Raw genomic sequence first — 22,861 nt, 5'->3', positions numbered from 1 at the left:
TTTGTATTTGATAATCCATGCTCTGATTCAGGAAATCTCACGATAAAGATCACTGCCACACCATTTGCTACAAAGACCTTTATTGCACAATTTAAAATATGCTATATCCTTTGAAATTAGGAACTGATTCATAGAGAATACAAATCTCAGATTTAATCTCTAAACTCAAGCTCAATTTAGAAAAACTTATACACATAAACTGGAAAATAAAACGTGGCTAAGAAATGTATATTTCATGCAAGGTCCTCATATTATCCACTTGTCTTTTGACCATTTGAAATGTGTTCAACCACTTTGCGTGCAGTATAGAAAATACAATTTCTCAGCCTAGGTTGCTTCTGTTTCTGTGTTTCAGGTTTTTCCCCTTAGGACTTTTTAATTTTTTTAAGTGATCGTAATTTAAATGTTTGTTGTTGTTGTTGTTACCCAGCATGAAATATGTCAAATTAAATCAGAATTGTTTTTGAACTGAAGGTGTATTTCCAAGCCAACATAGACATCAAAAAGACAAATACAACTTATGAAAAAACCTGCTAAAAATACTTTATCTCAGTCAAGCATACTAGGAAAATTTTGGGAACATTTTAGAAAGCATTTTTACAATGACAATAGATCTATAAACCTTCAACTCTATCAGTAATCTTACTTTGTGAAAGTTAGACTAGATGACTAAGGCATTTCTCAGAAAAGGAACTTTGTCTAGGCAAGAATTTCTGAAACATGCTGGGCATGAAGACAGATAGTTTTGAGGCTACTACTAATGGGCATTTGAACACCTGATTCCTCAGGAGCAAAGATGCCTCTTCAGGGAACGGTGGAGTGGATTAACAACAGACAGTTACACAGGGGACATAAAGTTAGAAAACAAGTCAACTTATTGCCAAAAACCTGAAATGAATTAGTTCAGGCCATTTTTACACAGAACGAACATTTTTTTAAGATTATATTTAAATAAATAAAACAACAATAACAACTATGGAACTTCATAGGAGTATATGCCTGGGTGGCTTGTTTGCAGCTGTCTGTATTTATGTGGAAATTTAGAGATATCTGTAAAGATCTGCCTCTTTGCTTCTTAGCTTCAACAGTGTTCCCGGAGAGAACATGAGATCGACTATGTATTCTTGAGGGGGCAGTAAAACCCCCGTCAATCCCTTACTTGATTCATTTATCAACTTAACTTCATTCCAAGCTCGGCCGTACTCCCCACGAACCAGAGAGCAGCCCACGGCAATTCTATCCGCCAGAGCCTGTGGGGGAAAATTTGCAAGATCAACCAAGAGTGAGAAAGAAGGGTGAAGGGTGGAGAAAATGGCTGAGTTGTTAAATTTTCCTGGGGCCGAGGTGAAGTAGGCAAGTCTTGCCAAGAAATGCTTAGAAAGGAGCTTAGGAGTGAGGGTAAATGTGGACTTTTGTGGGAGAAGCCAATGATAAAATGTCCAGCATCCTTCCAGATCCTGTGGACTCAATCTCTGTGTAGATAGATCCTGCTGGGAAGTGTCATTTTCCAGGCATTGTATTGACACAAGATTGATAAGGACATTGCAGCAGGCTTGCCACACTGGTGCACCTATCAATCTTCCACTACTCTGGAGTGTGATGTGCAGGGGGGACCAAAGGGTCGGGCCCTACTTCTGGGCTAATTGATTCTGTGTGAATTGCAGGGGCAATGGAGCAGAATGGTGAGTGGGTGTTGGTGGGCTGCCTGCTGTCACTTGCATGGGGCTTACTTAAATGTTCTTTGGAAGTTGACTCTGCCATGAGTCCTACTTTTAAGGTATTAAGAATGTACCTTTTCAGATGATCTAGAAATGTCTTAGCCGTATGACAATGGATAAGAGCCAGCTCAGTCTGCTTGGGTTTGCATTTTGACTCAGTCACTCACTAGCTGTTGTCATCTCCAGTCAGTGACTCAGCTCCTCACATTTCTTTTCCTTTTACTGTGAAATGAGGGTGACAATAGAACCTCCTTCCTCCCAGGGTGCAGTAGGTTAATCAGTGTCAAGTGCTTAGAGCTGTGAGTACTGGCAGAGAAAAGTATTTTTAAAAGGTGCTCAGGACCAGGAGGTGAAATTGTTGTGGTTGTAGTGTGTTGGGTCTTCTTCCACATCTGAGTGCAGCTTGTTGATTTGTATGATGGAAGGATGGCACCAGGGAACCAGTAGGCCAAGATGTTAGAGAAATAGTTGGCACTGCAAGGCCTTCCCTTTTGTCTAGCCTGATTCTGCCCAGCAAACAGCCAACTACAGTACAACAGGTGATGAATGTCTGGCTCTCTACAAGAGTGCCCCCAACTTCTAAAACCATTGGATTTTCTAAATCCTAGAGTGTTTGACTGTGATGTGATTGTCTGAGAGGCACCTGATGATGGTGCAGTTTGGGGTTTGAGGACCAACCATGTGACTGCAGATTGGTACTTTCAGCTCTGGGAGAAAGGGCCAGGGGTTGGTGCTGAATCAGTCACCTACAGCCAGGGATTTAACCAATCATACCCATGTAGGAAGACACTATAAAAAAAATAATAGCAAAGACAGCAACTGTAGTGTTTGGGTTCGTGCAGAAGTGGAGATTCAGGAAGAATGGCATGCTTAGGTCATAATAGCTCCTAGTACCTTACCCTTGTATCTCTTCTATCTGACTATTCCTGCATTCTAGCCTTTGAAATAAATCAGTAATTTAAGAAGCAATAATGTTTCTTTGAGGTCTGCGAGTTGCTTTAGTAACATAATCAATTCCAGGGAGAAGAAAGTTTACAGCAATCCTGGACATACAACTCTGCTATCAGAAACACAGGTGACATCCTGAGCTTGCAGTTGGCACTGATCCTTAATAAGGGTGGGCAAAAGCCAGATGGCAGAGAAGTTGCGCCAAGGAGCTGAGAAGACAGAACATTTTGCTCAGGAATATGTATTTATGGGTAGAAAGAAATGATAAGCACCTGGGGCCAGAGAGGTAGCACAGCGGAAGGGCATTTTCCTTGCATGCAGCCAACCCAGGATGGACCAGGTTTGATTCCTGGGATCCCATATGGTCCCCTGAGCTTGCCGGGAGCAATTTCTGAGTGTAGAGCCAGGAGTAACCCCAGAGCAATGCCATGTGTGGCCCCCAAATCAATCAACAGTACATTAGTAAATAAATAAACTGTTTTAAAAATGATTTTAAAAAATAAATGGTAAGTTTTTGATTCCAAGACACCTGGGTTCAAATTAAGTATGTCAGGTTGATGTTGAATAAATTCCTTTCCTAAGCATCAATTTTCTTACCTATAAACTTTGCTTTTGGGCCACATCCGATGACGCTCAGGGGTTATTCCTGGCTATGCTCTCAGCAATTGCTCCTAGCTCTGGGGACCATATGGGACGCTAGGAATCAAACCCAGGTTCAGCCACATGCTAGGCAAATGCCCTACTCCTGCGCTATCGCTCTGGCCCCAACCTATAAACTTTTTCTTTTTTTGGTTTTTCGGGCCACACCAGTTTGATGCTCAGGGGTTACTCCTGGCTACATGCTCAGAAATTGCCCCTGGCTTGGGGGGACCATATGGGACGCTGGGGAATCAAACCATGGTCCTTTCCTTGGCTAGCGCTTGCAAAGCAGACACCTTACCTCTAGCGCCACCTTGCCTGCCCAGCCTATAAACTTTTAATACATGTGACTTCTTTGCAATTTTACTTATCAATCATAGCCTATCACGTAGCACAAATGATGGTGATGACAGTAACAATAATAATAACAATAATAAAACAACAACAACAACAATAATAATAAAAGGGACTAAAACAGAAATATACTTAGGATAGGAAAGAAGGAAAAATTGATTGAACAAAAATATCCAGTAAAAGAATGGCATTGGATTTAAACGTATAATTCATTTGGAACTGAAGGCATAAGACATAAAGATGCGGGGCCGGCGAGGTGGCACTAGAGGTAAGGTGTTTGCCTTGCAAGCGCTAGCCAAGCAAAGAACCACGGTTCGATCCCCCGGCGTCCCACATGGTTCCCCCCAAGCCAGGGGCAATTTCTGAGCGTGTAGCCAGGAGTAACCCCTGAGCATCTAACTGGTGTGGCCCGAAAAAACAAAAAAAAAAAAGACATAGAGATGCAATGCAATTTATAAGTATTTGATACTGGGTACAGTGGAGCTAATAATAATAATAATAATAATAATAATAATAATAACCAACCATCACCTAAGCCTTGATCCTTCTCTAGAATCCCCATTTAGTGAATGGTGCCCATCATAAGCAGCTGTCCCACCCACAATGAAAGGAAATCATTTTGTTCTTCTCATACAACCTCTTACACTGCATCTTCTTTCAATTGTGGGTATAACTCACACTCAGTTCATCTTCTCCTTCCTGGTGTCATGCCTGTCACCGGGGCATCCACATTTCTTGCTTCAGTTCCCTTCCAATTGATCCTGCTGTCTCTAGTCTTGTCTCTGGTCTAATTTATGCCCCAATCTGTTGCCTGAATGGTCTTTCACAATTATGTGATACCTTCCCCTGAATAACTTGCACTGCCTACTCTCAGACTTGCAAGTGCAAATGAGATGTTTTATGATCTGGGTCTTTAGCATAATGCCCCTTTCATGTCCAATAAATGCTTCCAAATCTCTCAAATGAGTCATTAACTTTTTTAGCTGTTGTCTTGTATATAATATTTGCTTTGCCTAGAATCCTTTTGTCTTCCTTCTCTACCTGCTGAAATTCTACATAGCTTCCAATATTCAAGATTTATGTATCATTTGTTTCCTTCCCTAAGACTTTCCTTGACATCATCTTGTAGCCTACAAACCTAGCTTAGATTAAGCCCCTGGCATTCAGAGACTATTATCTATTACCTCTATTACTCTCAGATCCTAGAAGAAGCCTGTATTGACAGCAGGTATAATTATTGAGTAGATAGTGTTTTAGTAGTCTAATGAACATATACCCATGCATATCTGAAAGTACATAGGTTACTCACATATATGTCAACCAAAAATCTAAAGACTAACACTAATATTATCCAATTAAATATTCTCAACTGGCTCACTCGATGATTAAAATAAACATTTTTCCCCTTTGTAGCAAATGAGGCAAAACAGCTCCCATACCTTGAAAAGCAAGGCTCGATGGTAGAAGAATCCTTTCTTGACCAGTCCAATTGGCACTATGTTGGATTTAAGTTGATATTTTAGTTCACTAATATGCAGTTCCCAACTGAAATCTTGTAGTTTCTCTTTTAGAATTTTACCACCCATTTTTTCTGCCACATACCTGTATCAATTGTATGGAGATCAAATCAGGTTCTACATTTCAGTTTGGAAGCTTAAAATATTATTATCTATTTGTAATTCTAATTATAAAAAGTTTATTTCTTCTAATATTTTTGCTATTTGCTTTAGTTCTTAAAATATATTTACTGTATGCCAAATTAACATGCTTACTGTATTTAAGCTACCATATCGAAAGTAAAATGACAACAATTCTATTAGGACAAAAACAAAAGAAATAAATGCTAATTTCCCAATATTTCCAACAATAATCAATATCAGTAATATATAAACATGTTAATAACATAAACAAACAAGCAATAACAATAAATATATCAACATAACACTAGTTTTTTTTTATAAGTGCACATTTAAATTTGATGTTTCTCTTGGAAACTATTTTTTAACTTTTAATCTGAAGCCCAGGGCATTGTACTACAATATAATCCTTCTTTCCAGGAGTTTAAATTCATGGGCTAAGATAACCATACAGAAAAATTTCCCATTAGACTCAAAAATGCTTTCAAGCTATAGCTTTTTCTTTTGAATTTTATTATCATTATATTTCATTTAGATAAATATGTTGCATTTGTGTAATACTGAAGTTCAAGGAGAGGGAGAAGAAAATATATGAGCCAGTTTTGGTGGGGTGACTTGAATCTTTGCAAATTGCTTTCAATATTTGCCTCTTACTCAGGAAGATAGCAAATGCACCTGCAAGGATCCATCTTCCATCAACTAAGACTGCAGGAGTCTTAAAGACACACAGTGTACATGTCCAGGAAAGACATTTCCTCTTGCTGTATATGGAACCAAGCAAAGAGTAAGGTTTAAAAGATGAGATTTCCAAAGACTTGGGCAGATGGCAGATGGACCAACCCATGGTTCCACCCAGCCAGATGTACAGTAATGAAAGCTCAGGAACCCAAGGGATGAGATGCATCTCTAGCTTGATATGAGTTCAAGTTAAAAAAAAAAAACAGCATTCTGAGGAATGATGAAAAGTATTTCTGATAGGGACAAAGCATGAGGAAATTTGACAGATGATGTAATAAGGCTGAATCCGAGTTCTGCCTGAGTCATCATTTTTCAAGGGCATCAAGGAAAACTTCAGTAGCCAGAAATGTTCTTTTTCAGTTCTGGCTGACAAGATTCCAATGATCTGGCGGCTGTGTTTCTTGCAGTTGTCACCTCTGGGTTTGATGACTGCAACTCCCTTCTTTTTGGAGTAGATCCAAGCTCCCACGGAGACTGCAGCTGTTCCACCATCTAGTAGCTCACTTACTGCTTAATGTCAATCACGAAGGCAAGAATTACAATCCATCTCTAGTGATTCCTAATCCCTTAAACTATCAAGTCCTCAACCTTCTCTTAGTGGAATCGGATTAAAAGCTCTAATTAAGACAACTTCACTGGCTTAGAGAGTGCTGACTCTGTCCAAATAAACATCTTTTAGAATGGTTAGAAGAAGCTCCAACCTCTGAGCAAAGCAAAGCACAATATGTCAGACCTAGAACGGTAAGACAGCGAAGTATGGTGATTTATTTTATTTATTAGAAAATAACGTACAAATTTATAATCAACTCATAATATTTTAAGATCAAATCTACAGTAGGAATGATTAATTTACGAACTTTTGATTCATTTCCTACTTCTTCACATTGAAGGTTTGAAAGTTTTAGTTGGGGAAAACAGTATAGACATTATGTATATATTCTAAGTGTCAACTTTATTTCAGTATCTATTTTAATTTTTTTCCCCCACCACACACCCCTTGACCCCCTTGCACCATCTATTTTAATTTTAAAATTAAATTTGTTATTAAAGTTTTTACAATTTGTTTTGTTGTTGTTTTTTGGGTCACACCCAGCAGCACTCAGGAGTTACTCCTAATTCTATGCTCAGAAATCACTCCTGGCAGGCTCGGGGGACCATATGGGATGCTGGGATTCGAACCACCATCCTTCTGCATGCAAGGCAAATGCTTTTCCTTCATGCTATCTTTCTGGCCTCAGTTTTTACAATTTGCAGTTTATTATACGAGTGAAGAGGGCCTGAAGAGATAGCACAGCGGTGTTTGCCTTGCAAGCAGCCGATCCAGGACCAAAGGTGGTTGGTTTGAATCCCGGTGTCCCATATGGTTCCCCGTGCCTGCCAGGAGCTATTTCTGAGCAGACAGCCAGGAGTAACCCCTGAGCAATGCCAGGTGTGGCCCAAAAACCAAAAACAAAAACAAAACAAAAAAAACAAACAATAAAACGAGTGAAGATAACAGATAACTATTAATAATGACATCAAAAATTATTAGACAGGCATATGTAAAATGTTTAATTGTAAAACACTCTTATTATATTGTTAACTAAAGCAAATACCCTTTATCTCTATATTTCCACTGGTAATACATTTCATGTAGCTCTATATCCAACTATTGCTATGTACAACAAAATTTTTCCAAATAGCTTTACTATTCACAAATTAATGACTGAACCATAATTATTTAGGCATTCCTTAAAAGAAATATATATTCAAAAACTACTTACTATGAACCTGTTTAATAAGAAATATAAAAGACATCATTAGTACTATAAGTTACAATGGAAGGGGCAAAGGCCAAGTGGTATTTACATTATTTAGTAAGCAAATTATCTGATAATATGTGAAGTCATTTCATTACTAATAGCACAAATACAATTAAATTAATTCCAAGATACTAGTAGGCTTAGTGGTTTTTTTCCTCAAAGCTTTATTTTTTTTTTTAGTGTTGGGGGTCAAACCTAGGACCTCACGCATGGAAGGCACATGCTCTACCACTAAATTTCATCTCAAGTCCCTTCCTGAAAACTTTAAACCATAGTATTACTCTACTCAACAAGTCATATCTAAGAAAATTACAGTTTTTATGTACAAAAATTATTATATCTAGTAAATTATATTCTATGTTGTCAAGATAAGAGAACTCCATATAAAATTAGATTCATTTTTTCTCATGTATGATTATTACGAGCATCTCAAAGGCTAAAATCAGAAAAATGCAAAAAATAGAATTCCTCAGTTATTAATATTATGCCTTGGGGAAGACAAATTATTCTACTCCTAGAAACAAGCAAAATGGTAGAAATATAACTGATATACCAATCTTTTTTAATATAATTTTTATTTTAGTCATAGTGGCTTACATATCGACAATAATATTTTAGATACATATTAACATAACGTCAGGGGAATTCCCATAACCGAATTGTCCTCCCTCCACCTCCGTTCCCATCCTACCTCCCATATCCTCCTCCCTCACCCCAGGGCTGTTAGAATGAGTGGTCCCCTCTGTGCCTACCTTAGTACTTAGTGGTCCTACACCTGTTTGGTCTTGGCACCTCCCTTATTTCCCCCTCTAATTGGGAGGTGGGACTAGATAGCTCAAGTTATGTGGTTTTGCTTGAAGAAGAGAAAATAAACTGGGGAAAAAAATCAAATATGCTGAAAATGGGCAGGGTCCTTCTAGAGGCTCTCATCCTAGGTTTGAGATATGAAGGGGAAAAAGAAGGTAAAACATCACAACAGTACAAGAAGAAGTATCCAGTGAGCACTCCAACAATAAAGATAAGCACCACATAAAAGCCATGGTCTTGAGATAGAAAACATGGCAGAGCACATAAAGGAAGAAAAGAAAAGAATAAATAAATATAAATGGAGACAACAACTTCAATAACCACACCAAAACAAAGAAATTGACAAAAACTAGATAAATAAATAAAAAAAATTGTTTTGTGCTTTTTGCTTTTTTTTTTCTTCTCCTTTTTTCTTCCCTCCTGCACAGGCACAGTAAATATTGAGGTCATTTGAAAAGAAATTCCCTTGGCCTAAGAGATACAGGGTTTCTCCACCCTTGAAGTATATTGTCATGGACTTAACTATAGACTCCTTTCAGGTTCATTTACTCTCCCCTTGGTGCTTTTGTGGTGTTTGGAAGACTTCTGCTCCGTCCTGGGTGATAAAATCAGACCTCTGTATCTGTATTATGATGAAGTGTTTCTTTGTGGTTCTAGAAGTTCTGTTCCCTCGGTGTCATTTAAATCCGTCTTCTGTGGTTGGTCGTCTTGGTCTTTGCGCTGATCCTAGGATGGGGCCTGAGATAGCATCTTTCTTATGTTTCCAGAAGACCCATTCCGTTGCAATTGTCTTAGACAGACCTCTGGAACTAGAGATCATGATTGTTGTGCAGTCGTAACTCAAGCCCTAGACCAGGGCTTTCTTATTGGTCCCAGGATACATACAGTCCAGTCAATCTTTATAAAACTATAGTCTATTTTCATCTCATAGGTCAATCCTGATTTTTCACATTTTAATTTCAAGACTCTAGGCAAGTTTATTATATTATTCAATATTATTCAAATATTGTTCATAATCAAGTCTTTTTTGTTGATTTTTGGTGGGGACCACAACAGTGGTTCTCAAGATTTACTCATGGCACTGTAGTCAGGAATCACTCCTGGTGGGTTTGGAGACCACGTGGGATGCAGGTATGGAATCCAAGTTGGCTACATGCTATACTATAGCTCAGGCTCCTAATATAAAGTTATTTTTATTTACTGATGTTTTCTCATTAATACAAAAACCATAAAAAGCATGTGACTAAAAGAATTTATGAAGAAAATATAGCATAACCAAGTATATTTACAATGACTCAACAGTTATTTATAGGAAGCATAAAAGTTGCTATAGCACAAGGTCAATACTCACATACTCACATGATTTTTTTTCCATATGCTCATACATCACTTACTAATTAATAGCATCATAAAATCCAAGTCAGAAGCTTTGAGGGTTATTCCTAAGATGCCTGATTTTTTCTTTGGTTGCAGTCTATTAATTTCAATCATTTTTGGGACACTATACTTTTGCAAAAAAAGTTTTTGTTTTGCTTTGCTGATTTTGTTCCCTTTTTGTTCCTTTTCAACCTGGCCACAATCTTATTAACCATTTTCCAGGACAGTGTTGTACTGGTCAAAACATTTGTTGAAGGTGCTGGAGCCATAGCAAAATAGGTAAAGACAAAATTGTCTTGTACTCGGCCAGCCAGGTTCAATCCTTGGCATCCCATATGGTTGGCTCCCAAGGCTGCCAGAAGTTATTTCTGAGTGCTGAACCAGGAGTAACACCTGAGTGCTGCTTAGTGTGGCCCAAAACCCAAAACCAACCAAAAACAAACAAACAAACAAAAATTGTTGAAGGAAAGCCATATATAGATCCTTTATTGTTCATTCCTCATTATACTTAGCCCAAGACTTAATATCAACATCTTAGTTGCATCCTTATGCAAAGTTGATCTCTAATTTTGTTCTGGGATAATTACTGAGCCAATTACAACATCAGATAACCTTGATTATCTATTATCTACTATGCCCTCTGGGAGGTTTAAAATATTTTCCAGTGGGAAGAAGACTGGTAGTTGAGATTTTCATCAAAGTGCACAGTCCGGCCCAGTTTGGGTCAAGTCAAAGGGTCAGCTTCTGGCTGTTCCATTGCTGTCTGACTCAGCATACTTCTTTAGTATACAAATCCTAAGTTGTAGCCCTGATTCCTGGCACAAAAATGACCAAAAATTAGAAACTGGGGCTTTTTTTCAATTCACTGATTTTTCTGCTCAGAATCAGCAGGTAAGGTGTTAGAAAATTCTTTTATTATGGCATACTTGTCTAAATTGCCCCTTCCCCAAAGAAAACAAAACACAAGATGGTATGTACATGTAGAAATAGCTATATGCAAACTTACTTAGCAAGAGTCACAATCTGTTCTTTAATATTATTGATGGGGAGTATGGATTTTGTCACTTCATTTACATAATTACAGAACTCGGGGTCAGGAGGCAGATGCCATTCTCGCTCAGATGTTCCTTCAGTTAACTTTGGTGTTGAGACTTCCTCTTCCTCCTTCACTTTTTCCTCTTCTTTTTTTCCTCTGCCTTTCCTTGAGTCAAATAACAACCATCATAATCACAAACCAATAAGCACTAATTCTATTCTTGAGTTCACTGGAATAGCACCACAAAAATCTTGGCATTTTCTGCCTCAACAATCTTAAAATTTTCAATCTTCCACTCACAATGTTCAAGTTGGGAGATTTCTGAACGTACAGAAGAGCAATCTTAAAGAATTTTAAAAAGTCTTATACAGCTCTGCACAATAGCTTAGCAATATAGGACAGCAGAGAGTAGGTATGTAATAAAATATTTACTGAATTGGGGAAAAAACAAAAAACAAATGTTGTTCCTCTGGGACCTGTGCCAGTCTTACATAATCTTTGCTTTCAGTTGAGACTTTCTGCAAGAAGAATTTCAACCTTTATTTTTAAGCAAAACTACCCAATATGTTGTGGTATATATGCACAATGGAATTTTACACAGCTATAAGGAAGAAAAATGGAATACTGCCTTTTGCTTTAACATGGAACTAGAGGGGGTCATGTTAGCAAAATAAATCAAAAGGAAAAAGACAAATGCCTAATGGCTTTCCTCATATGATGCCTAATGAGAAAAAATAAGAATATATAGTATCAAAATATGACGTACTATCATTCAGTAGCATAATATAAAATCCTTGGGCTTTGACTGCAAAACTGAAGTTTCCAAGTGGTGGGGGAAAGGAATGAATGGAGAAAGAAGAGAGGTACCCAAGAAGTAACAGGACAACAGTGAAGTGTCTTTGACACTTTGGTGGTGATAGAGGTATAGTAACTTTGTAAACCAAATGCTTTACATTAGCACTATACCAGGGCAACTAGAATTCAAAAGAACTTTTGAAAGAAAATTTATCCACAGCTGGTAAAGAAAAAAACAAATGGTACATATTTCTGTGGTTTTTAGGGCATCTAAAAGTGTGGTAGGCATATAAAGTTAGTTCTATATTTATGAAAAATGTTATTTACTTAGTAAATTATAAAATAGTGGGCCAAAGAGATAGTATGGAGGTAGAGTACTTGCCTTACATGCAGAAGGACAATGATTCGAATCCTGGCACCCCATATGGTCCCCTGAGCCTGCCAGGAGCGATTTCTGAGTGTAGAGCCAGGAGTACCCCCTGAGCGCTGCCTGATGTGACCCAAAAACCAAAAACATAATATTGCCTAATGAAGAATCTGGAATATTGCTTGTGAACACAGATTGGTGTGTAGTACAGATGCAAGTTATTTCTGTAAATCAGCAACCTTTTCCTAACATTCCTTGTTTAAATTTTATATGAATGCCTTGATCCTCAACTGTTCTTTGAGCTAATAGTAGTATTTCACTGATTTCACCCTGAATTAATGAGTTAAATAAAAATAATGACATGGATTCATACTCCAGGTAACACTGAGTAATCATATCTGTCTCTCTGTCTGAAGAAAATCTTACAACATGATCGAGAGGTATGTAAAAGTTATTGAAGATTATGAAAAATAAATAGTATAAAGAAGTTTAATAAAGACTGATTTGAGTTGCTAGTCAAACTGAACATGGATTTATCTGTTTATTTTCCTCCTCTATCTATTTACTCTGATTTAAAACCTAGTTCAAAATCTAGAAATAGGCTTCAGCGCAGAGAATTCAAGGAGAAACCCCTTGAAAGACAGGAAAGAGGAAACATAGAGGAAGCTTGTTTATTTGGGGGGGGGCACATCTGATGGCACTTAGGGGTTATTTACTCCTGATTATATACTTAGAAGTTACTGGGATGCCAGGGATTAAACCCAGGTAAGCCATGTTCAAGGCAAATGCCCTACCAGCTGTGCTGTCACTCTGGCCCCCAAGAAGGCATTTTTTTTGTTTGTTTTTAAATTATGTTTCTCCCTAAAGAATCCTGTGGGAGATGTGGTGATATTGGGTTCCCAAAAGATCCTAAAACTGTTGCATACTAACTTTTGGACTGTACATAAGGAGACAGGTCAATGTAAGAGCAAGAAGGGCATGATAAATATAGTTGTCTGACCTGCGAGTCATAAGGGAAACCTCAGGAGCTGGAAAAGATAAAGGCAACACAAAAAGATAGGAGATCCCAGGAAAGGAACCCTGTAAATTTATTTATTGAGCTCCTGCACTTATTCCCAAGCCAGGCATGCATAGCACTGACTGGAAATACCATGCCCAAGATAGATAGATATATGGGATAGACAAAATTGGACAGACTTTAACAAGTACAAAAACTATCTACAAAAAGCTCTGAAAAAGCATTTGAAAACCGGATAGTGGAGTGACAACCTAAGGACCTGGGTTGAAATTTGAAAACTGATACCAACTGGGTCAAAAAAAGCAGCATTCCGGGCTGAAGAGATAGCATGAAGGTACGGTGTTTGCCTTGCATGCAGGAGGACGGTGGTTCAAATCCCAGCATCCCATATGGTCCCCAGAGCCTGCCAGGAGTGATTCTGAGTGTACAAGGAGTAACTCCCTGATTGCTGCCAGGTGTGACCCAAAAGCCAAAAAAAATTTTTTTTCTTAGAAAATTTGTAAGACCTGTAAATAAAGCCTAGAAGATTCATAATATAATACAACTTACAATGCATATTAAGGAAAATCTCAGCTCATCTGGGAGAAGGCAATTGACACCAAAGCCAAGATAACTCATATAAAATGTTATAAGGTCAAGTACTCCAGAAATGATTAGGGAGGAAGAAAGCCTTAGTAGTAGAAGTTATCAAAATAAGATGTGGAACAGAAATAAAAATAGATAAAATTGCTTTAAAGTCCTTACAAATCACCAAATTATTATCAGAATGAAGATAACAGAAAAAAGTACCCAAAAAAGTTGTCCAAATCTAAAAAACACAGAGAACAAAAAAATTGAATAGGCCACTGATGGAGACTCAAGTAACTGTAGCACCACAAGAAATATCTAATATTCTCACCATCAAAAACCCAGAAGAGATAAAAGATGAAGTAAAAATACTTAATGAATTAGAGCTAATATGGCTTTCTCAATTAATTAAAATCTTAGAGTAAGCCAGAAGTCCCCAGGTTTATTCAACCCAATCACTCGATGTCCCCCAAATCTCCCTCTTGAAAGCAGAAAGCACTACCATCCCCAAACTGCACCCTAATTATCACTTCTTCTCTAGGCATTTCCAGCTCACTTTGGATAACAATGATCTAAATAGTGAAGAATTTTACAAAAGAAAGTAAATCAAAAGAAATATGCTCTCAAGCATATTCTCAAGCTCTAAATCAAAAGTCTGAAAACTAATGACATGTCTACGACATGGTTATTCATGCAGAAAACCTCAATGAAAAATACAACAAAATAAAATAATAACAAAAGTCCTCAAAGTAATAAGTGAGTTCATCAAGATCTCAAAATATAAGCTCAACACAGAAATCAGTTGTGTTTCTACATAGTAAATAATATTTTTATGTTTTTAACATACAACTTTTCTGGGAAACTAAATTATGGACATATGGATCCTTGATATTATTAGAATAACTCGTGAATATATAATTATCTCATATAATTTTAAATTAAAAACATGTTAATATAATTTAATATTAGATTCTATTTTGTTTATTAATGTGTTTATATGTTCCTTCATAAATATTATACTATATTTAGTCCTATACTAAGTTCTTTCCCAACTGGGAAGGTTTTTTACTTTTCCCTTCTACTTTCTATTTTAAAAAGGTTGTACTATATTTATTACTAAATTTGTGAATTTCTTAAGGCTTTATAAATAAGTCATAAAACCAGGTTGAGTTCTTCTCCTTTTTCACACCTGATAGTGCTCAAGGCTTACGTCTGGCAGGCCCTGTGCACAGGGATCACTGCTGGCAAGCTTGGGAGATCAAATGGGTTACTGGGGAATAAATGCAAATCAGTTGCTTGCAAGGCAAGCACCTCACTATCTCTCTGGCCTCACGGTTGAGTAATTTTTTCAACAATATTCATTTATTTATTTTGGGTTTTGGGCTACACTCAGCAACGCTCAGGGGTTACTCCTGGCTCTGTGGTCAGAAATCACTCTTGATAGGCTCAGGGGACCATATGGGATGCCGAGGATCAAATCCAGGTCTGTCCCAGATTGGCTGCATGTAAGGCAAATGCACTACCACTGTGCTGTCACGGCTTTATCAACTGTATTGATTTAAAGAATCTTTTTGTTACTGTAGCTTACTTATCTTTCCTTAAAAGTTTTAGATTTAGCATGTCTGTATCAACTGAAATTTTGACAATTTGATCAAATCTACAGATCAGCTGTGGGAAAACTGACTTTTTTTTTTCATGTTGGGTCTAATTTATGAACATAAGTAAACATCTTTTGACTTACTTAGTGATTCTTTGATTTTTTTTCCTCAGAGGTTTCTAAGTGGGCCAAAAACCAAGGGTAGGCTGGTATATCCTCTAAGTTATGTATTCATAGGAATGAAAAATTCTGTTCTACATAAATATTTCACTAGTCTTATTAGAGGCGAGAATTACTGTATCTTAATTTGGGTGTGGGGAAGAAAGGTTAAATTGGCAATGCTCAGGAGACCATGTGGTACTGGGGACTGAATTCAGGTTTTTGCATGTAAAAATGCATGCTACCTCCCTCCCTCCAACACACACACTTTTTGGGGTTGGTTTTAGGATCACACTCAGCAGTATTTAGGGATTACTGTTGAATCTGCACTCAGTTATCACTCCAAGTGGTACTGGGGGGAACCAAATGGGATTCCAGAAATTGAACTCAGTTTGGCTACATGCAAGGCAAATGTCCTACACACTAAACTATTGCTCCAGTTCCTCACACTCTGGCCTTTTGAATCATTGTCCTGGTGTAAGAACTATCTTTGGATATTACTTGAAGGACAAGATGGAAGGAAAAATTAACTGAAGTCTATTTGAGTTTTCTCTCTACTTTGAGGATGAAAAATAGAAAAATGATTCTACCAACTGTTACTGAAGAATCATACAAAACTATAATTATCACAAATATTAAATGGTTTATGTATTTTAATTCTGTATTACATTTATTACAAGCCGAGTAGAGTCTAATCATGAATTAAATGGGTCTATTGTGATTTTAAAATTCTAAGCAATGGTGCTTATTTCCTAGTTATTTCATCTTGATCATTCTCCTCTCATTTTTGTAAAGAAAAATGATAGCTTTCCATACATAGTAAGAGTTGACTGAATTAAGAACCATTATTAGGGGGCCGGCGAGGTGGCGCTAGAGGTAAGGTGTCTGCCTTGCAAGCGCTAGCCAAGGAAAGGACCACGGTTCGATCCCCCGGCGTCCCATATGGTCCCCCCAAGCCAGGGGCAATTTCTGAGCGTATAGCCAGGAGTGACCCCTGAGCATCTAACGGGTGTGGCCCGAAAAACCAAAAAAAAAAAAAAAAAAAAAAAAAAGAACCATTATTAGGTAGAATGGTTGGAAGCACAGATAAATTTGCTAAAAATAGGAATAGCTTCATAAAATTGGAAAATGCTGGACTGTGATTCTACAGAGCTCTCTACAAAACTAAGCAGCTGTATGTGTCACTGACTATATTGTCTAAAGTAAGGAGGGTCATTTTGTCCCAGGAAGATGCTATCCAGTGCTCTGGGATAAATGCATCAAGCTGATTAAAAAGAGATAACTGACTGGAACTCCTCAGTGTAGTCTCCTGCTGCTATAAATAGAAGTGTTTTATTTGGACTTCTTTCACATGCCAAGTTGTGTTAATAAGAACTTTCATTTTTAAGTAGGAAAACAAGAGCTCGGAAGTGGCAACAATTAATACTCAGGAAGAACATCAGTCTTTGATTAAAGAACAGAACTGTTTTCATTTCTTGAGGAGACTTAGCAAAACCAACTGAGAAAACAGATGTTTGGCAGGAATCCAAAACAATGAGGACATTTTCGATTATTTTCTAAGTGGGCTTATGTAGGTGAGTAGATAAAGAAATTTGTCTGACTTCAAATTGTGTATTGACTTTTCCTTTTCTGATACCATGAGCTACTCAAATAGTTAAAAACCACAGGGCAAGACTGAAGGAAGAAATATAAATCACGAACCCAGCCCTCTTGGTATTTCAATTTAGATTTATGTTTGTGTAAAGAAACCACAATATCAGGAACTATTTAATAAATTCCAGGTAAGTGAGGAAGAAAAATAAAGGAGAATGTTCCATATAGAAAGAAATCTATTCCTGTGGGGCATTCCCTTTAGCCCTATTTATTCTAAAGTGATGAGAGGGGCGTATTGTAAAAATGGAGATATGACTTACTCTGCACATAGGAAGATACAGTGTTTGTGAATGCATGTATGTGAGTGTGTATATTTTGGAAGTTGTCTGTTTGCTATTTCCCCAGTAGGATGTAAGTTCTGTGAAAGCAGAGGTTTTCGTTTTCTGCTTTATCTTTAACACAGGAACAATTTCTAGTACCTGAAAAGTGTTCACTACATTCTTAAAGGATGAATAAATTCCAGAAGGTGGGAGAGTCTCCGCAGGTAGGCCTCATGATCTTGAACAACTCAATGAATGACTAGATAAATATATGTAAATAAAAAAATTGTGGTCCACATACATAATAGATTCCTGCTATGTAAGAACCAAGATTCCCCCTCTAACTCCATAATAAGGAACTCTAGGCTAATACGAGCCCAAACCCTATTTAAAGTGTACTTTTCCACTCCTAGCTGAAGTCTGAGAGTTAACTCAGAAATATAACCAAAATTGGTGCCCTCAGGAATATGGAACTAGGAGTAATCCCTGAGTATTGCTGGGTGTGACCCCAAAACAGAAAACAAAAATTAGCAGATGGCTGATTTAAATATTTCACTAGTCTTTGTCAGAAACTAGCATTTTTGTCAACACTAAACAAGTTTTTGTTTGCTTGGTTTGGGGTCCACACCTGGTTCAGGGATTGCTCATGGTTCTGCACTCAGGAATTATTTCTGCCAGGACTTGGGGGCCTTCTAGAGTGCTGTGAGTTGAACCAGAGTCAGTTGCATGCAAAGCAAGTTCTTTACCCACAGTCCTGGTCCCTAACATTAAACATTATTAATGGACCTATCAGCAGATTATATTTAAAAAAGTTTACTCTATCTCCAGAGATCCCAAGTTTTAATTGGTACATATTAGGGAGAGTTAACCAAAAGACAAACAGTAAGAGGAGATTTTGATCAATTTGTTCTGCAAAGGACCCAGAAATAGCCCAAGGAGACCAAATGAGAAAAGGGAGGGAAGATCCAGGAAGGAGAGATGAAGAAGGGAGAGGGAAGGGGAAAGTGTCGGGGCGAGAACAAGGCAACAGAGACTCTGTAAGACAAATACAACAGTTCCTACCTTGGTGTCTTATCTTTAGGACCACTTTTGCTAACAGAAGTATTTCTCCCAGAGGTGGGTTCTGATTTCTCTTCTGTGGGAGACACAAACCCAATACTGAAATGAAAAGTAAAGGTTTTGGTCTTGTTGTCTGAAGAAAACTGCAGCTGAACAATATATCACCATGTACAATTTATAACGTGTTTGTACTTTCGTGTTATTCCTTTCATTATTGAAAAAACAGAGTCCCAACTCAACTACATCTACCATAAGGAGGGGAAGTGTGATCTCAAGCACAAGTCACCAACCTCACAGAGACTCACACAAGCCCACTGTGTGCCTTGTCAGAGAAACCATCCAGTACTTTTCTCTTACTTCCTGACTTCCTTTATTTAGCATACTCACCTCAAACTCTTAGCGATTAGTGAAGAGGAGGAAATGAATAGGAGAAATGAGTAGAGGTCTTTCTGATACTGGGATTATACTGGAATTTTGTGGGAGTCACAGTGGATCCCAGCCATATAAAATGGGTCAAGCTACACCTTAGATACTCTGTAATTTTATAAAGTAACTAACTATAAATAAATAAATAAGAGATCAGAGAGAGTCTCTATTGGGCTTCCCAGCCCATTCCACCATGAAAAGGCAAGAGGAAATTATAGTACCACAAAACAAATAATTAGGAAATTACCTAAATATACCATTTCTTTCCTCCCAGAGTTTAGAGGAAGATTCTGTGAGTTTAGACAAAAAGCAGTCTCTTACGTGATCTTTTCTTTACTTCCTTTCCTTAATGAAGATGCAGTAGAGGCACTTCGACCATAAGCACTATCTGGTGTTTTTTCTTCTGTAGGTTGAGGTGAAGAACTAAAATATTACACGTTTGAAGATTAGATTCAAATGAAAACAATTTACTTGTTAATATTTCCTGCCTTACAAAACATTGATTTGGTTTACTTGAATTTTGCATTCTATTTTACAGAGGGGAGGGCTGGAGTGATAGTATAGTGGGCAGGGTGCTTGCCTTGTGCATGGCCAACCTGGGTTCCATCCCAGCATCTCAGGAGTCAGTACTCCAGGAGTGATTCCTGAGTGAGCCGGGATTAACTCCAGAGCACCAGGTATGGACCCAAAATAAAACAAAATTTAAAAAGCAGAGAAGAGAGGCTAAGTTAAGACAAAACTTTTATCTCTACTATTTATTATTTTATTAAAAAAAGAATGACAGTATTATACACCTGGAAATAATATTGGAGCTTTGTAAATATGGTTTATCTTGATTTGTTCTAATGTACTGATATTTTCTTTAAGTTCTCAAAAGGTTAAGGAGTTGTGACTGAAATAGGACCTATGGAATTGATTTGATAACTGGAGTCAGAAGGAAGATCACCATGACTACTCAGTGGCTGCTACTACATCAAATGCTAAGTTTACAGAACGCAACTTATTTTCATGATGGTGATGCATCCAGGGGAAAGAGAGTACTTGGAAACCTTTAGTCACTTGATGATGAACAAATTAAAAATGTCCCATGATTCATTGAATCACATCCCTCTTCACCACCAAAACATACACATCAGAACATTTACTGTTAATTAAGAGTATAGGACGTAGATCATTTAGCTCTTGTGATGAGAGTTCCTTCAACGATGGAAGTTTGGTTCCAGGGTTTATCTGCAAAGAATTAGAGGACTGAAAAGTAATATCTGCATGGGATACACTTAAAAATTGATATTGGTACATTGGGGTCTCAACTATGAAGCTGTCTAATTTCAGACCACATGCACACTTAGAAACAGGAATCTGAACTGCACCTCTTGCCTTTGAGAAGAAAATATTTTTGTAGTTTCTCACTATATTTGAATTTGAAAGTCTATCTTTCTAGAGAGGGAGAATTTATCATCTGTTATCAAAATTAATGACTAAATGGGTGGCTAAAAATGTTGTGAGATAGTGTGAAAACAGAACTAGCAAAGCCTTATGCTTAGATTTTATCAGCCAGAGCAGGTTCAGATGAGATTACCTTCTAAGGTCTTTTTCTAGTCCCATTATAATTATAATCATATCCCTCTCTTTTCCAAGATCTAGTATTATCATTTGGTTCATCCCAATTAGAGTATAATAAAAATTTTAAATGCATATCTTATCAATAATCCTGACCCCTAGAAATATTAGAACTAAGGTCTTTTTCCAATCCAATTAAAATTATATCCTTCTCTCTTCCAAGATCTAGTAGTACCATTTGGTTCATTCCAATTAGATTACAATAAAATTTTAAAATGCATATCTTATCCATAATCTTGACCCTTACAAGTAACAGAACCTAGAAACTGAAAATTATCCATTTTTTATATCTAAGACATTAAGACTAGCATTAGCAAACTGATTTAGTTTAAGGAATCATATTTTTGTTAAAATTGCACACAAATGCAAAATGTCATCACTAGACCAAGTGAAAGAAGACGTCCTAATCCCCAAATTCCAGTCTATAAAAATATTTAACTTAGCTGGTTGTAAAATTGTAACATAATAGAATCATGATTAAAGATGAAATAATGATCATACATACTAAAATGTCATTTAATGCCGTCACTTACCCGACCATAGTCATAGAATCCATCTGTTATTATGTTACTTGATGACAAATAGCAGAGCTGGCTATATTTCAGGGATAGGTTGTAGTTAAGCAATTTGTTATAGGCTAATTCACTGAATTTATTTTTTCGACTGACTGATTGATTGATTTCTTCAAGTATCTCCAAAGCCCTGTCAATAAAAGGAAAAGGTATTAATTGTTCCATATAAGAAATTCAATATTAATTTCCCAATTAGGTACTAAGTTTACCTCTGGAATGAAGACTTGAGAAGGAAAGCTTAAAGCCATCCAGAACCTTTGGAGATGATGTGCTACTGACAGAATTATAAAGACAAAGGAGCTCTTTAAAAGGATAAGAGTGTGTGTGTGTGTGTGTGTGTATGTGTGTATGTGTGTGTCTGTGTGTGTGTTAACACTCAAACAGCCGAAAAGTTGTTCATTTAAAGCGGATTTGGTTTCAGCTCCAAGTTTTTCCAGCTAAACAGGTGACAGTCTAACCCAATTGCTGATAGATCATAAGCAATCATCTCCTTGGGTACTAGGGAGGAGAAGGGATTTGATCAAAGTGGATAAAACCAGGACTCTGATGAAGAGGGAATGGAAAAGCAACTCCTGGCTGGCCCTTGAGGGTTGAGAGAAAACCAGGTTGTTCTTAACCAGTAGCAGAGGAAAGGAAGAGAGAAGCTCTTATCAAAATGAAAGATAGAGAAATGGTCAAGTAAGGTAAGAGGTATCAAATAGGGGCTGTAGAGAGAACAAAGGGGTGATGGCACTTACTTGCACATAGCCTTCCACCACCAGCACATTGAGAGTATTATGCTGAGTAAAATGAGGGAGAAGGATAAACATAGAATAATCTCACTTATCTGTGGAATACAAGAAAAATAAGAGTGTGGAGATGATATCCAGACACAATAGAGATGAGGAGTAGAAGAACTAGTCCACGGTAGGAAGCTAGCCACAAAGAGCAGAGTGCAGTTAGAGTAGAGAAGGGTCTAATATGAAAGGGACATCCATGACATCCTTCACTTGTAGTACAAACCACATTGGAGAGACGGGGGGGGGGGGGGGGGGGGGCGGAGAGAGAGAGTGAGAGAGAGAGTAAGAGAGAGACTTATTACAGCTCTGCATTTCACTGGTTGTTTTGATCAGGGACTAATTAATATCTACTCAGTAGGAACTATGATGAAGACTGTCTAAGATACATTTTTGTTTGTTTGTTTGGGGGCCACACCTAGAGGTTCTCATGGGTTACTGCTGACCCTACACTAAGGAATTATTCCTAGTAGTGCTCGAGGAACCATATGGGATGCCCAAGGATCAAACTCAGGTTGGCCATGTGCAAGGAAAACACCCTACCTGCTATACTATTTCTCCAACCCCTAAGATACATTTTTAAGGAGAAAAGAATGGAAGGGAAGGGAAGAGTTAAGGACTTCGTAAAGGGAAACAGGATGCTCCCGAGAAGAGAGGCCCATGCCTGCGTCTGAGAGGGAGCACAAATTGCCCTTGACTCTCCTCAGGCTTCTTTATCTTCACCTGAACCAGGTAACTGTTTTTGGCAGCCACTCACCCTAATCTGCACAGTTCCATGCTCATGGGCTCATCGCTAGCACACACTGCAATGGCCCAGCTGACGTTCCTCCGCACTTCATCATTCTTGGAGCGCAGGAGCTCCACAAGGGGCTCCAGCCCCCCGGAGTTTTTCAGCTGAAAGTAGACAACCACATTTCATGCCTTGAGAGTAGAGAG

At 37.7% G+C, this 22,861-nt stretch overlaps 1 protein-coding gene across 1 annotated transcript in view; it reads right to left on the bottom strand.

The window, feature by feature from the left end:
• Positions 1-994: 994 nt before the first annotated feature.
• Positions 995-22,861, bottom strand: part of ARMC3 (armadillo repeat containing 3) — a 78,709-nt gene continuing 56,842 nt past the window's right edge. Inside the window, exons 11-18 of the mRNA XM_049777535.1 lie at positions 22,683-22,819; positions 21,111-21,279; positions 20,087-20,187; positions 19,279-19,380; positions 18,535-18,630; positions 11,027-11,221; positions 5,099-5,261; positions 995-1,250 (exon numbers count right to left, since the gene is read on the bottom strand). Coding sequence (XP_049633492.1) covers positions 1,041-1,250; positions 5,099-5,261; positions 11,027-11,221; positions 18,535-18,630; positions 19,279-19,380; positions 20,087-20,187; positions 21,111-21,279; positions 22,683-22,819 — 1,173 coding nt within the window. The 3' untranslated portion in view covers positions 995-1,040. The remainder of the gene's footprint in view (positions 1,251-5,098; positions 5,262-11,026; positions 11,222-18,534; positions 18,631-19,278; positions 19,381-20,086; positions 20,188-21,110; positions 21,280-22,682; positions 22,820-22,861) is intronic.

This window comes from Suncus etruscus, chromosome 7 (genome assembly GCF_024139225.1).
Source record: "Suncus etruscus isolate mSunEtr1 chromosome 7, mSunEtr1.pri.cur, whole genome shotgun sequence".
Taxonomy (NCBI): Eukaryota; Metazoa; Chordata; class Mammalia; order Eulipotyphla; family Soricidae; genus Suncus; species Suncus etruscus.
This window is presented reverse-complemented; position numbering and strand designations above follow the sequence as displayed.